Source organism: Bos grunniens, chromosome 9, assembly GCF_055505025.1.
Source record: "Bos grunniens cultivar Pamir isolate PY7600 chromosome 9, Bosgru_T2T1.0, whole genome shotgun sequence".
In the NCBI taxonomy this organism is placed as follows: domain Eukaryota; kingdom Metazoa; phylum Chordata; class Mammalia; order Artiodactyla; family Bovidae; genus Bos; species Bos grunniens.
This window is the reverse complement of record NC_141173.1, coordinates 10203246-10217214: the sequence shown is the minus strand read 5'-3', so window position 1 is coordinate 10217214 and position 13969 is coordinate 10203246. Positions and strand designations below refer to the sequence as shown.

The following is a 13969-nucleotide window of genomic DNA, read 5'->3' as shown; positions in this document are numbered from 1 at the left end:
CCTGTCGAGAACGTGTTTTTCCATGACTGACCTCCAGAAACAGCATCGAAGCTAAGACAAGGGTCTTTTCTTTGATTTGTAAAAGATGTTATTCTACATATCATACAGTGCTGTTAATTAATGTTACCACGTTGTGTTCCCTTCATTCTGCAGTGTCCAAATATGCTGGCAATTCCATCCAATGAGTTTTTACTTTCAGATCTTGTATTTTTCAGTTCTAGAATTATGATTTTTTGTTAAGGTTTTCATATCTCTCCAGAAATTTCACATCATTTCACCCATTATATCCATTTTTTCCTATGACTTGGTTTACACACACACACATATATATATATATAAGTTGTTTTAAAGAGGCAGTGGTCTTATTCCTTGCAAACATTTTGAAGTTGGTGTGGCTTCATGCTAGAATGTGCTTAAGTGTCACTATCTCCGTGAAAGTTGCATTTTAATTTATAATCTTCATCTCATGTTTTCAGAAAATGTGGCACTTTCTCACTGCCAGCCTTGAGAATTACAGTGAAATGACATTTAAATTGCCAAGTTAACAAGAGAGCATAAGCTGTTAGTTTTTAAAATGCTAATTGTCATATCTTCCTACTATAGTAATATCATATTGATGATGAGTGTAAAAAATAGCTAGTTTATATATGAGTTCAAGCTGAGCTTGAATATTATGTATATCCTTACATAATATTTATAAAATTTAAATTATCTTCAAAATGTTGATTCATCATATAAATGTTCACACAAGGACATTCGCAGCTAAAGTCAAAGTATGATTACTAAACATTCATTTCTTAATTAGAGATTTTTGACTATTTGACAAATGCACAGATGGTTGTACAGATATTCTTCCTGTTTTCTTTCTGTGCGTGATTTTGTTTTTTAAATTGTAACAAACCTGTCGATATTTAATGAGGATGGATTGATACGAATATTTGGATAAAAAGATTACATACAGAACTTATTGTGAAACGCCATTGCATCTTCTAAGGATATAGTATAATAATAGCATACTACTTGGCTAATGGGTAGTAGAAGTTGTCTTCTCCTAGGCATAGTCAATGTCATTTAACACCTGTTAACTAAGGTATTAGGGTGTTTTGTTAATGAGGCCAGGTTTCTAAGATTGGCCTCTGCAGGGGCCAGGATAATGAATGCAGGTTTTGTTGTGTGGCTGCTGAATTCCTGAATTCAATCAGCAGTCTTGCAAATGCACATGGTTGGCTGCAATCCAAAATACCTTCCCTATAAATAACAAGACAGAAACGAAACCTAGGCACTGTGACAGCGCAGTTTACATTTTGAAACTTCATTAATTTATTTTTGGTGATGCTAAATTTACATGGTTCAATAGTTTTTAAATGTATTAAAAAACACTCAGTGAAGAGTGTCTGTCCCATCCCTGTCTCCTATCTGCCTGGTTTCCTTTATCCTTCCATTAGGGAATCGCTGTTCTTAGTTTTCGATATACCCTTACCAGCGATTCTATAAAGGATCTATGAATATATATATATTTTCCCTATGTCCTTTTAGCAACAAATCACATTGTCCTTTAGTAAGTCATCTGGGCCTTGCTTTTTACACTTAACAATGTCTTGGGCATCATTTCACAAACCTTCTTCCTGATTCTTCTTTACCCATGCATAATATTCCACTCCGTGGAAGTTCCATAGTGTATATATCTCTTTAATGGATATTTAGATTGTTTTAAGCTTCTGTTCAGTTTTCTTTCTTTCTTTTTAAAGAATTACTTATTTCTTTCTTTGTCTGCGGCAGGTGTTCGCCGCTTTGCACAGGCTTTTCTCTAGTGGTGAGTGGGGGCCGCTGTACTTATTTCTTTCTTTGTCTGCGGCGGGTGTTCGCCGCTTTGCACAGGCTTTTCTTTAGTGGTGAGCGGGGGCCGCTCTTCCTTGTGGTGGACGGGCTTCTCGTGTTGTGGAACACGGGCTTGGCAGGCAGGCTTCAGTCATTGCGGTTCATGGGCTCTGGAGCGAGGGCTCGGTAACCGCGGCGCGCAGGCTCAGTTGCTCTGTCGCGTGTGGACTCTTCCTGGACTAGGGATGGAACCCGTGTCTCCTGCAGTGGAAGGTGGGTTCTTAGCGACCACACCCCCAGGGAAGTTCCCTCAATTTTCTCTCATATTGGATTTGCATATTTCTGATTAAACTTCTTTTCCTAGTTATTGATGATTTAGTCATCATTACAAATGAGACTTTTGTTCACTGCATCTTATAACTGGCTGTTGTTTATATATATAACAAATATTGATTTCCATGTATTTTGTACCTCGCTGAATTCTCTTATTGTCTATAGTAGGTTTTGAGTTGATTTTCTAGGGTTTAAGAAAACAGTCATATCACCTGAAAGCAGGGATGGCTCAAACCAAATAATAATAGTGATAAAGTGGGCGTGTTTGTATTAATAATGTTCTGACTTCAGTGAAACTGCTATTGTGTTTCTTGTTAAGCTTTGTGCCAGCTTCAAAATTGAGATGGATGGACTTTATCATGTTAGGGAAGTAGCTTGGTACTTACTTTATTGAATGTTGTATCAGTGGCTTGTCAGCATCTACCGATACGATCATTTGATTTTTTTCCCCCTTAGATATCTTAATATAATTAACTCGATTTATGCCTCGCTATGTACTTAGTAAGACCTAGTTAGTGGCAACCTCATAACTTTTTGGTTTCTGAACGTAGGCTTTGCTTTAAGTTGAATTTATGTTTATGCTTTATGTTCATTTTTATAGACATACAGAAAAGTAACGTTTCTTATGACACACAGGTGATGCAGGAGAAAGAGGGGATCGTGGCCCCCCAGGAAGAGGTCCCAAAGGTTTGCCAGGAGCTCCGGGTCTCCCAGGTAAGGATGAAGGCAGGGTGAGGTGGGAAGTGGTATGGAGCAGGTGGTCTGAACTGGATCACACTGTAAAGTATGGCTCTTTGATTACCTCTGCTTATCATGTGATAATAATGACCGGCATCGATTTTTGAAGACCACCTTTAATGAAGAGTTAAATAGTCTGTAAATCATGTCTGTATTCTTTGAGAGAAGAATACATGCCTTGAAATGTTACTTTCTTAAGTAAATACGTTAAAAATTGCTGTGGAGGTCCAGCCACAATGCACTAAAATTCTGGATGAATGGGGCCCTGTCCGTTTCTAGCCCAGTGGTAGTTTCCTCTTCTTTTTTTTTTAACTAAAACGTCAGAGCAACAGGAAGACGAATCCAAGTTTTCAGCTACTCATGTTGCACAGGGAATAACTGAAATTTTATTCTGAAAGCTTTTCCTTCAAACACCCAGACCCTCCAGAAACCCATATCCCAAAATAAATAAACCTGCGCATTCCTACTCGCAGGAGTCACTCCAAGAATGTAGCCCAGCTGGGTAGACTGAGGTGACACAGTCGTGTCTGTGTGACAGCGGGCACTCTCACTGGGTGTCGGCTCTCCTTACACACCGGCTACTCTGTGGCCGAGGTCCAGGCTGTCCCATGTGAATCCGCGGGATGCAACCACCAAGTCCAAGTGCAGAAGTGGCCTCCTGGGGCCTGAAATCCAGTTCAGGTGAAGAGCGTGAATAGCCTGAGCCTCCAGTAAACGTTGTGAGCGCTTTAGGGCCAAGGCTCAGGAAGGCCCCCTGAAGTCCCTGGGGAGACTGGTCAGGGGAGGGGGCTTATGCAGAAGGAGGATGGCCCACACTCCTGCCGTGGATCTGCAAAACTTGGTTGAGGGAAATCTAGCAAAGAAATGATCGTTTTCTAATTCTGCTGGAGGCTTACGTAGTCAATCATGGCTATAATTGCAGCCCCCAAACATCATTGCTTTCTAATTATCCATTTCATTACTCCTGGTGATCACTTTCTCATTTAAAATAATTTTTAAAAATATGAATGCATTTGGAGATAGCTCAAACGCTGCCTTTCTAAAATGGTAATTGGTGGGCCTGTCAAGATGTTTTCACAAGTTGATGAATTTTTGTGATTGGAAAAGAAAGCCTTTGTGATCAGAAAAGGAAAGAAAATCTGGCTGGAGTTGAATGGGACCCAGGGAAGATTTTAATAAACAGTAAAGTTGAGGTGGCCAAAGTACTGGAGTTTCAGCTTTAGCATCATTTCTTTGGAAGGAATGATGCTAAAGCTGAAACTCCACTACTTTGGCCACCTCATGCGAAGTTGACTCATTGGAAAAGACTCTGATGCTGGGAGGGATTGGGGGCAGGAGGAGAAGGGGATGACAGAGGATGAGATGGCTGGATGGCATCACTGACTCGATGGACGTGAGTCTGAGTGAACTCCAGGAGTTGGTGATGGACAGGGAGGCCTGGCGTGCTGCGGTTCATGGGGTCGCAAAGAGTCGGACACGACTTAGCGACTGAACTGAACTGAAAGTCTGGATTCATTGACGGATGTCTAGCAGAAAGAAAAGGAAAACAGACTTTTCTGAGGACTCGTCTCCCTTATTCGTGGTAGGAATAGAATGTTTGAAGGCTAATAAAACAACATCATTACGATTTACCTAATTATCCGTGTATTTGAAAGAGATCCTGACAATTTCTCCTTCTCCCATTTTGTTGGCAAATTACAGTTCCTGGATCAGCAGCTTGTAGTACTGGCACAATTTACCAAAAATACATTATTGTATCTGGTGACTTCTGCTTTCAAAAAAATCTGTTGATAAATCCCATTTTGCGTTTAAAAATAGGAAGGTGGAGACCAGCTTGTATTTGTGCGGTTTGCATGGTGTCCCGGGACCCTTGCTCGGCCTGGAAGGGGCTCCGTGGGTTTGCTTTCTAGGACACCAGTCATCCGTGTGTGGGTGAGTGGTCAGGTAGGGCAAGTCATCCGCGGCAGCTCTCCGTGACCCTCAGCTGGTCTTCCTTGTGAAAATGACTATATGTTAGTCTTGGAGTTACGGCTTAAATCTGGTTTGTTAAAGTCAGGTTTGTCCAGGACTCGGAAGCCTGTCCTCTGTTTCCTTGCTGCATTTTTCCAGCCCTCGCCCCTCCCTTCCTGGTTCTATCCATCTGTGTTTTTCTGTGCTTTAGGTACATTTTCATTGAGGGGATATTTGACATTACTTAGGGTGAACTCAGAGTTACAGATTAGTCTTTTAAGAATCAAGGCTCACTCTCCGAAGCACGCAGTCGGGTCTCTGTCTACATCCGCTTTGAGGCACCAGCTGGATCGTTGGTTTCGGGTTGGCTCATATCCCCGTGTCTCTGCCTAAACGTACTCAGGGGACAGTTTCTCAAATCCATTCAGTCCCTGAGCAAGAGGTGTTGGGGCCATTCTGCCTCTAAATCGAGTCCTCTGAGAGTGGGCCCTTGGGAGTGTGGGCTCTGTGATTCAGATATCTGGCTTTACACCTTGACCGTCACTTCCAAGCTTTATGGCGTTGGGCTAGTTCCTGACTGGCTCCGTGCCTTGGTGTCCCCACTTAAAAAACAGGGATAGTAATCAATCCCATCTCCCAGAGAGTCTAATTCTGAGAATTAAAGAACAATCAATCCATGAAAGGAGCCTAGGACAGTTTCTGGCTATAGTGGATGCTCCAGAAATGCCAGTTATTCGAACTATTATTAATGTGACAAACGCACTGCTGCATTTCGAGGTGGCTGAAGTGCAGAGCTGGACCCTGGCTCAGCCTTTGTGGCTTTTTCTCGACCTTCTGTCAGTCAGCACTGCCCCTAACACCTCAGACCATCCGTCCGCTGAATTGCTGTGACTCCAGACCGCAAGTGCAAAGCGTTGGTCCCAGGAAATCACGTCACCAAGTAGCTGGGCCACTTTAAATATCCTTGGGAGACCTTGGAGTGTGGGTAAGAAAGTGATTTCTGGTCTCTCACAATCCTGACAGGAGGAGGACTTTGGGACCCAGGGGAGCCTTCACCAGGGCTGTGTTCAGGGACTTGTCTGGAGCCTTGTAGATAACACACATCTTAAGTAAAGGAGGGAACTGGCAGAATAGGATATTCTGCCACCTGTTGTTGAATTTGGGACTCGGGTCCTTCTAAATGGAAAGAAGATCGTTTGGTCATTCTTCTTTGTGCTAACATAGCTGATGTATTGGAAGAAATGCAATACCTTCATTATCTGCCAGTTGTCAGAATGGCTCTGCTCCTTCTGGACTGTTTTCGGCCTCTGTCTGCCCTCCTTCTCTCAGCGTGTTCACTGTGAAGTATCGTGTGCCCCTTGAGGGTGTGATGGTCCATCGTCTAATACAGACCTTGGGTTCTTATCATGACAATTGCAGGGACTGTCAAATTGGCTGTAGCACCCTGTCGTCTAAACATGGACACAGATCGTCCAGTTTGCGTCTCACAGCCAGAGGTGGGCAGGGCAGGTGTGTAAGAGGGGAGGGAGGTGGAGCTGGGCTTCCCGGGCATGGGAAGACCCTCCTCATTTAGGAGGATCTGTGGATGTGTTAATACCTGGAAAGCACTTAGCATAGCACCTGGCTTCTGGCAACTACTCTGCAAATTTAGTTATTATTATTCCTCCTTTTATGTTTGAGGAAACACAGACTCACAAAGGTCACGGGCCTTGACAGACATCTCTCGGGTAGTAAGTGACAAGGCCGATATTCACGTGTCCAGGTTCTTGCTGTGGACAGAGTGTCGTGCGGGCGGTCCAGGTGTGTGCTGGGTCTGTCTTGCCATTCTGGCCCCTGACTTTGGCACATTTCCTTTTCGGCTCCTGTCCCAGAGCTGTGGGGACCACATTGAGCAAGCCCTCTGGGACCTTAGACCCTGCCCCCTGCCTTCACCTCTCCCGTGTCTGTCTCTTAACAGAGACCTTTGGTGAGTGTCTCTTCACCAGTAACTCTTTGTCTGTTGCCACTGAACTTGTTCACTGGGGACCAGTTGCTTCCCACTCTGGGGATATGAAGAAAAGATATTTAAGAGTGGGCCCTGACTTCTTTGTGTATCTAAGCGTGCTGGGAGAACGAGGACCTTAAATAATCATTGTGTGTGAACGTGACCCGGACGTTAGACTGACTCGCACTTATTGTACCAGGTTTCTTGTTCAAGGTTTGCAGATAGATGAGCTTTACCTGTGGATCCTGAGTGAAGAAGTCCCCAGACAGAAAGGGCACACTCGCTTTAAACTTAAGTCTGTGTGTGTGCTTTCTAAGTCACTTCAGTCGTATCCGACTCTATGCGACCCCATGGACTGTAGCCCTCCAGGCTCCTCTGTCCATGGGATTCTGCAGGCAAGAATACTGGAGTGGGTTGCCACGCCTTCCTCCAGGGGATCTTCCTGACCCAGTGATTGAACCCAAGCCCTTTATGTCTCCTGCGTTGGCAGGCGGGTTCTTTACCACCAGTGGCACCTGGGAAGCCCGGGCTTGAGTCTAGCATAGTCATTTACCCCTTTTCTGCGGCTGTCCTGTCTCCACTCTTTTATTGGGGTGTAGGGATCTTATGTAAACAACCCACTTTATACACTAATGCCTGAAACATGTGTGCTCTGTCAAGCGCTCAGAACAAGGTGAGAAATTCCCTATTGAATGCTGGAAATGATTTCCATGTTTTGTTTTGTTTTAAAGCCTGTGTCTTAGTCCCTTTTATTGCATTGCAGGTGTTATTAGGGCCGAGAGGCTGGGCCTCTGTGTGTGTAACACGACTGCCCTCTAGTGTTAGTACAGAGAATTATACAGACATTCATTTTTTTAAAAATCATGAAAGGTTTGACAGTAACATTTTATAGGTCCTTGAAATTTCAGAAAACCCTAACTGTTAGGCTGTTAGTGTAGCTCAGTGGAGAAGGAAATGGCAACCCACTCCACTGTTCTTGCCTGGAGAATCCCAGGGACGGGGGAGCCTGGTGGGCTGCTGTCTATGGGGTTGCACAGAGTCGGACACGACTGAAGTGACTTAGCAGTGTAGCTCAGACATCCATGAAGCAGGCAAAGCAGAGTAAGAGCAATTTCGATTCATGCTTTCTCTTCAGCAGTTGAAAAGAGATTTCTATATTTCTACAACTATATATATATATATACACAAACACACATATGTTGCATATGTATGCATATATATGCATATGTGCATAAGTATACATACACCCGCTCCCTCGTGAACCTCCCTCCCACCCCTCCTGTTCTCCTCCAGGTCATCACGGGGCAGCCAGCTGAGCTCCCTGTGCTATACAGCAGCTCCTGCTGGCTGGCTGTTTAGCTCGGTCATGTTTATGTGTCAGTGCCACTCTCTTCCTTTCCCGCCCTCTCCTTCCCCTGCTGCAAGACCGTGCTTTTTGAGCCCCGAGGGCCAGACGGCTTCTGCTGCAGCCCGGACCTCTGCTTGTGTAGTGCCGAGCTGCCAGGGCAGTGTGCAAACAGCGGACACGCTGTGTCCTGATAACACTGTTCACAACCCCGGCGTTGGCTCATGGGCTGCCGTTTGTCCAGCCTGACCACTTAAAAGCGTTTATATCTGGCCTCTCTTTTTAAGCCTTAAAAGACCAACTGAACCTTTAGCTGTCTCCGTGCCAGGAAATCTGAATAGGCCCTGCTTAAAGGCAGGGTTCTGCTAAAGCCTTGTCAACAGGCGCCGTGGGTTAGGGGTAGACCTTGTCTTGAGAGGGAAACACAGAATTACCTGCTTCATCACTTGTTGTAGTCAAATGAAGGCTTATGAGATAAATGAAGGGAAATTACTTATATCTGCTTGTCTACAGCCTTGAGATGTATAGAGTCAGAGATAATTATTCCCTTACAGCTTCGCTACATTTTGTCCTGTAATGTGGCTTTTTGTGGACCTAATAGTAAGTATAATGGGAAGAATGTTATGTGTAAAGCAGTGTCTATAATGTAGTTTTCCTTCTAAAAGTATGTGGGCTGTGTAATAAGGCAGCTGAAAAAGACCAGATCACTGCAACAAGACCAACAGAAGGCAAATGGGATAAATAAGCTTTTTCCGGGCTCCAAAATCACTGCAGATGGTGACTGCAGCCATGAAATTAAAAGACGCTTACTCCTTGGAAGGAAAGTCATAACCAACCTAGACAGCATATTCAAAAGCAGAGACATTACTTTGCCAACAAAGGTCCGTCTAGTCAAGGCTATGGTTTTTCCAGTGGTCACGTATGGATATGGGAGTTGGACTGTAAAGAAAGCTGAGCGTAGAAGAATCGATGCTTTTGAACTGTGGTGTTGGAGAAGACTCTTGAGAGTCCCTTGGACTGCAAGGAAATCTAACCAGTCCATCCTAAAGGAGATCAGTCCTGGGTGTTCATTGGAGGGACTGATGTTGAAGCTGAAACTCCAATACTTTGGCCACCTGATGTGAAGAACTGACTCATTGGAAAAGACCCCGATGCTGGGAAAGATTGAGGGCAGGAAGAGAAGGGGACGACAGAGGATGAGATGGTTGGATTGCATCACCAACTCGATGGACATGGGTTTGGGTGGACTCTGGGAGTTGGTGATGGACAGGGAGGCCTGGCATGCTGCAGTTCGTGGAGTTGCAAAGAGTTGGACATGACTGAGCGACTGAACTGAACTGAAAATAGGGACAGAAAACTAAAAACTGCCAAGAAACAGGGAAAGGAACTAAATCTAAGTGAATATAATTGAATGTATAGATTTTGTTTTCACCTTTTGGCTTAATAGCCAAGTTAAGACCGTGGACACGAGGAGAAATCAAAGTGTTAGTCGCTCAGTCGTGTCAGACTCTTTGTGACCCCATGCGACCCGCCAGGCTCCTCTGTCCCTGGGATTCTCCAGCCAAGAATACTGGAGCATGTTGCCATGCCCTTCACCAGGAGATCTTCCTGACGCAGGGATCGAACCTGTGTCTCCTGCGTTGCAGGCAAATTCTTTACCATTTGAACCACCAGCGAAGCCCGGACCCAAAGGAGGATCTCTGTAAACACTGTGTTATCCGGGCACACAGGATTCCTTTTACACGCCTCTGGTATCACCACCGTTGCAGGCATCATGTGACGGCATGCTAGTGCAATGGAGAGAATGTTCGCAGAAACGTGTCTCTTTGTTATGGGGTCTGTGACTCCATGCCTCACTGGTTCAGGGAGGAACCAAACAATCTTTGGACTTAACGAAAGAAAGAACCCCCCCGCCCCCCCGCCGCCTCCCAAGAGCTTAGGGCAGTGTGTCGTTCCTGTTGGGGTAAAGCTCTGATGAGAAGGATTTCAAGGAGCTTTGTGGGGTGCATTGCACAGTCTTCTAAGAAACACAAAGCACTAATTTTCTAATAGTCATTCATCAGGTGCATTCAGGCAGAGAATATAGTTCTCAGGCAGGCATCATCCATCTTGTGGATGAGGAGACAGGGAGATGAGTGACTCGTACAGCAGAGCTAGGCCTTCCAGCCACCTGTCTGCATCTTCCAACCACCCAGGGGCACGTCTCCCTGCCTGGAACTTGATCACCCGCTAGAAATAAGGGCGGCTGCTACAGGAGCGTGGTCTGAAGAGATACAGCGTGAGGCGCAAACACGAGTTGGCGTGTATGATTTTAAATCTGCTAGTAGCCAAGTTAAAAAAGTCAGAATCAGGTGAAATTCATTTTAATGATTAATATACATATGATGATGGAATAATTGTTTAACCCACTGGGTCCAACATAATTTCATTATGTAATAAGTACAAACTGTATCGATGAATTATTAACAGATTGAGGTCCAGGTGTGTTTGGCATCTGAGTCAGCCTGTTCCCGGGCTCAGCAGACGTCTGTGTGGAGAGGCTGCTGTATCCGGCAGATGGGAGAGGGGATGAGAGATTCCCGGGTCTCCTAACACTTTTCATTTTGCAGTGACTCAACTGCCATGAAGCGATCCTGTGCCACCATCCAGATCTAGTTTGGCCATCCCGTCATTTCTAAAAGCGTCTCTCCAGGCCCTCTGCACACGCTGCCGGGCCGGGGAGGGGCCCAGTGCCTTCTGCGTCTGTGTCTGCGGGTCTCCTGCTCACAAGCGTGCCTTCTGTGTGTTTCAGGTGACCCGGGTCCCGCCAGCTACGGGAGGAACGGCCGGGACGGCGAGCGAGGCCCCCCTGGGGTGGCGGGCATCCCCGGTGTGCCCGGCCCCCCAGGCCCCCCGGGTCCCCCTGGTTTCTGCGAGCCAGCATCCTGCACCCTGCAGGCCGGTCAGCGGGCATTCAACAGCAAAGGTCCCAATCAGTGAGGGGCTTGGTGCCACGCGGCTGTCGGTGGAAACCACACCTGAAGAAGGTGCCTGGGGGAGAACGGCCCCTTCAGTGGTACCCTAGGAGTCGATCTGACCATCAGGTTTAGGACAATGGTGCTATTCAGCAAATCCTCTCTCCTTTCTCTTTGAGGGGAGCCACAGAGCAATGGATCAGACAGACAACACCCCTCCTTTTGAGTGAATCGGCAGTCCCATCCCCAGGCTCTTGAACTCACGTGTGCTATCCGTGTGTGGTACGTCACGGGCCGCTGTGCCAATAAACAGAGACGCTGTTTGGTTTACCTCAGTTGCAGTAGTTACTTCCATTTTGTAGTGAGCGCGTGTTCTCAGACGCTCGTTCCAGCTCTGCAAGGATTTACCAGATTAGTTAAGAAGCAGCCCCATTACTGTCAAGAGAATTGGTGCTTAAGATCCCCATCACTGTGCTCCTGGGGACTCTGCAGTTGCTGTGCCACTTGGGGTGTTTTCCTTACACCCGTGGGGTTCTCAGCGTCAGCTTGCCTTTCTGCTGAACTGTACTGTATCCAAACCCATTCGTATTTTGGGCTCGTCCATGTGAAAGCAAAGAAAGAGTCTTAATACCCTACCATTCAGTAGTTTTATTGATGAGATTATTTATTTTCAAGGTTTGAGGTCACGTCTCTTGTTGTACCAAAGAAGCAATAAACATGGTTTCTTACTCTCTTGCATGTTTTTTTTATAGCTGGGTTCAATGAAAAGAAGTCACTTACAGTTGTTCAGATACGTAAAGCTTTTTAAATACTGGCATTTCTGTAGGCCTGTGTTTATGATGTTAGTGCTTTGTTCTACAGAGAAATTAAAAAGCCCTTTCTGCTCCCCAGAGGGTGTGGCCTTGTGACAGAGTTCTTTGTGTGTTTGTGTATGGTGGGGGTAGAGCGTGGCGGGTTGGGGGAGGTGGTAGGGGAGGTTTCATGGACCTTCGAGAAATAAAATGAGAGTTATGAACCCATCCTCCCGAAAAATGTACAAATACACTTGCACAAATCTGCTTGCATGCTATGGCAGATTGCATGGGCCCCCCAAGTCTAGCCTGGCTCGGGTTCTGGGGGAGAAGCTGCTGCCTTCATTTCAGTGCTGTCCTGTTAAGAACTTCACTGCACAAATGATTTATGTTGTACTCAATTTTTTCTTATAAACTGTATAAAGGCAGCTCAGCTAAAGCACTGTATTCTTATCAATAAGATAGGTATTGCCTGGCCCCTCAAGCACTCCATTACTATTTACATAATCACACTGGCCTGCTGTTTTGTCAGCAACTGTATTAACTACGGACCAGCCGTAACATAGTCAGTTTGTGTCACAGGGCATATGATCACCTGTCCCAGGCAAAGCACAGTGCGCCAGTCAGGATCTTCTCCGTTTATGGAACTCCCTTCTCTCAAGTCACGGGGAGTGAGCCCTGATAGGTGTGATGCCTCACCTCACTGGTGAAGCTTTTCTGCCCTCAGTTGGACTCTCAGCATTTTAAAATCTTAGCCCCACTCATTTGGTTAAATCAATCAACATGTAATGTGTATCTGGGTTTCTTTAAAGCCGCTCACAGCCTCGAGTCCCGTGCTCCTGGTGTGTAAGGGGAACAATTCCAGCTTGGCTGCGTAGGGCAGTGCCATCTGCATGCCAGGGAGGACGGTCCTCCTCCTCGTGGAAGAGGTAATCTTTGCAGACGAGACAGCGGTCATAACTGCTTGCATGGTCTCCACATGGATGGCAAACCTTTTCAGGTGCTGTGACATATAATCCAGTAAATGCAAAGAAATCGCCTTTATTTTCACCAAGGTGGTTTTATTTTAACTGGAGTGACACAGTCAGATACAACAAAAGAAAAATTAGATAAATAAATACGTTTCTCAGTTCTGATAAATAGGTTTATCAGATTCATAAGAAAATTAAAAAAAATAAAATTTCAAGGAAAAGTTGAATGAACTGTTCTACAAACTTGATATACAAAAGGCTGTACAGCAAGCTCCATAGACACAGCAAACTGGAAACCACCACTTACAAAGCGATTGTGTGAAATGAGCACATCCCCAATGGTGGGAGTAATCCATCGTAAATCCAGTTCAGAAACAGCTTACAGAAGCAGTGTAGACTTGACAGAGAAATTGCAAAGAAAACAGCTCACTGATCCTCTCCATGAAAGGATGTTGATAAATCCTAAATTAGACCAAATCTCTCTCTTTAGCAAAACAGAAATCCTCCAGACCTCGGGGAAGTTGGAAGGTGTCCGAGTTGCTGAGAAAAGTGTGGGGTAATTACAGGTGGTTAGAAACATGCACGTTATTTACTCAAGGGCTGATGATCTAATTCTAAGCCAGTGTGTCTGTGACACTGTGACCTGATTTCCATCCCACAGATCTGAGAGGTTGGGTAAGAACTGCGGAAGTCACTTCCCAGTGACTGAGCACATAAATTCCCCAGCACAGTTTGGGATCATTGGCTTTGTCTAGCAGAAGGGGATGAATGAGTAGTCATATCAGTTTCATGATTGATTTTATTATTTATGGACACACTATTTCAAGCTAACTACATGAATATTGCTATCCTTAAACATCATAAATAAAATCTGATTTACTTGCAACCTGAAATAAGCTTAATGTAAATCCCTGCTTTAGAAGAGAAATCTCTGTATTCTTTATTTTTTTGACTCTTAAAGCTTCTCTGATAATTAACATGTCTGAGTTTAAAAAGAAACTAATAGAGGGGGAGGATCACTAGAAATACATACAGTCACACTAAATATCAAGAAAATGGTTTTTAAACATTTTCTGGGAGCCCTG

At 45.1% G+C, this 13969-nt stretch overlaps 1 protein-coding gene across 3 annotated transcripts in view; it reads left to right on the top strand.

Moving 5' to 3' along the window:
- Positions 1 to 12012, top strand: part of COL9A1 (collagen type IX alpha 1 chain) — a 90289-nt gene extending 78277 nt beyond the window's left edge. For all 3 annotated transcript variants that reach the window (XM_086316747.1, XM_086316746.1, XM_086316745.1), the window contains 2 exons: positions 2788 to 2865; positions 10960 to 12012. In XM_086316747.1, coding sequence (XP_086172873.1) covers positions 2788 to 2865; positions 10960 to 11147 — 266 coding nt within the window. In that variant the 3' untranslated portion in view covers positions 11148 to 12012. The remainder of the gene's footprint in view (positions 1 to 2787; positions 2866 to 10959) is intronic.
- Positions 12013 to 13969: the final 1957 nt, after the last annotated feature.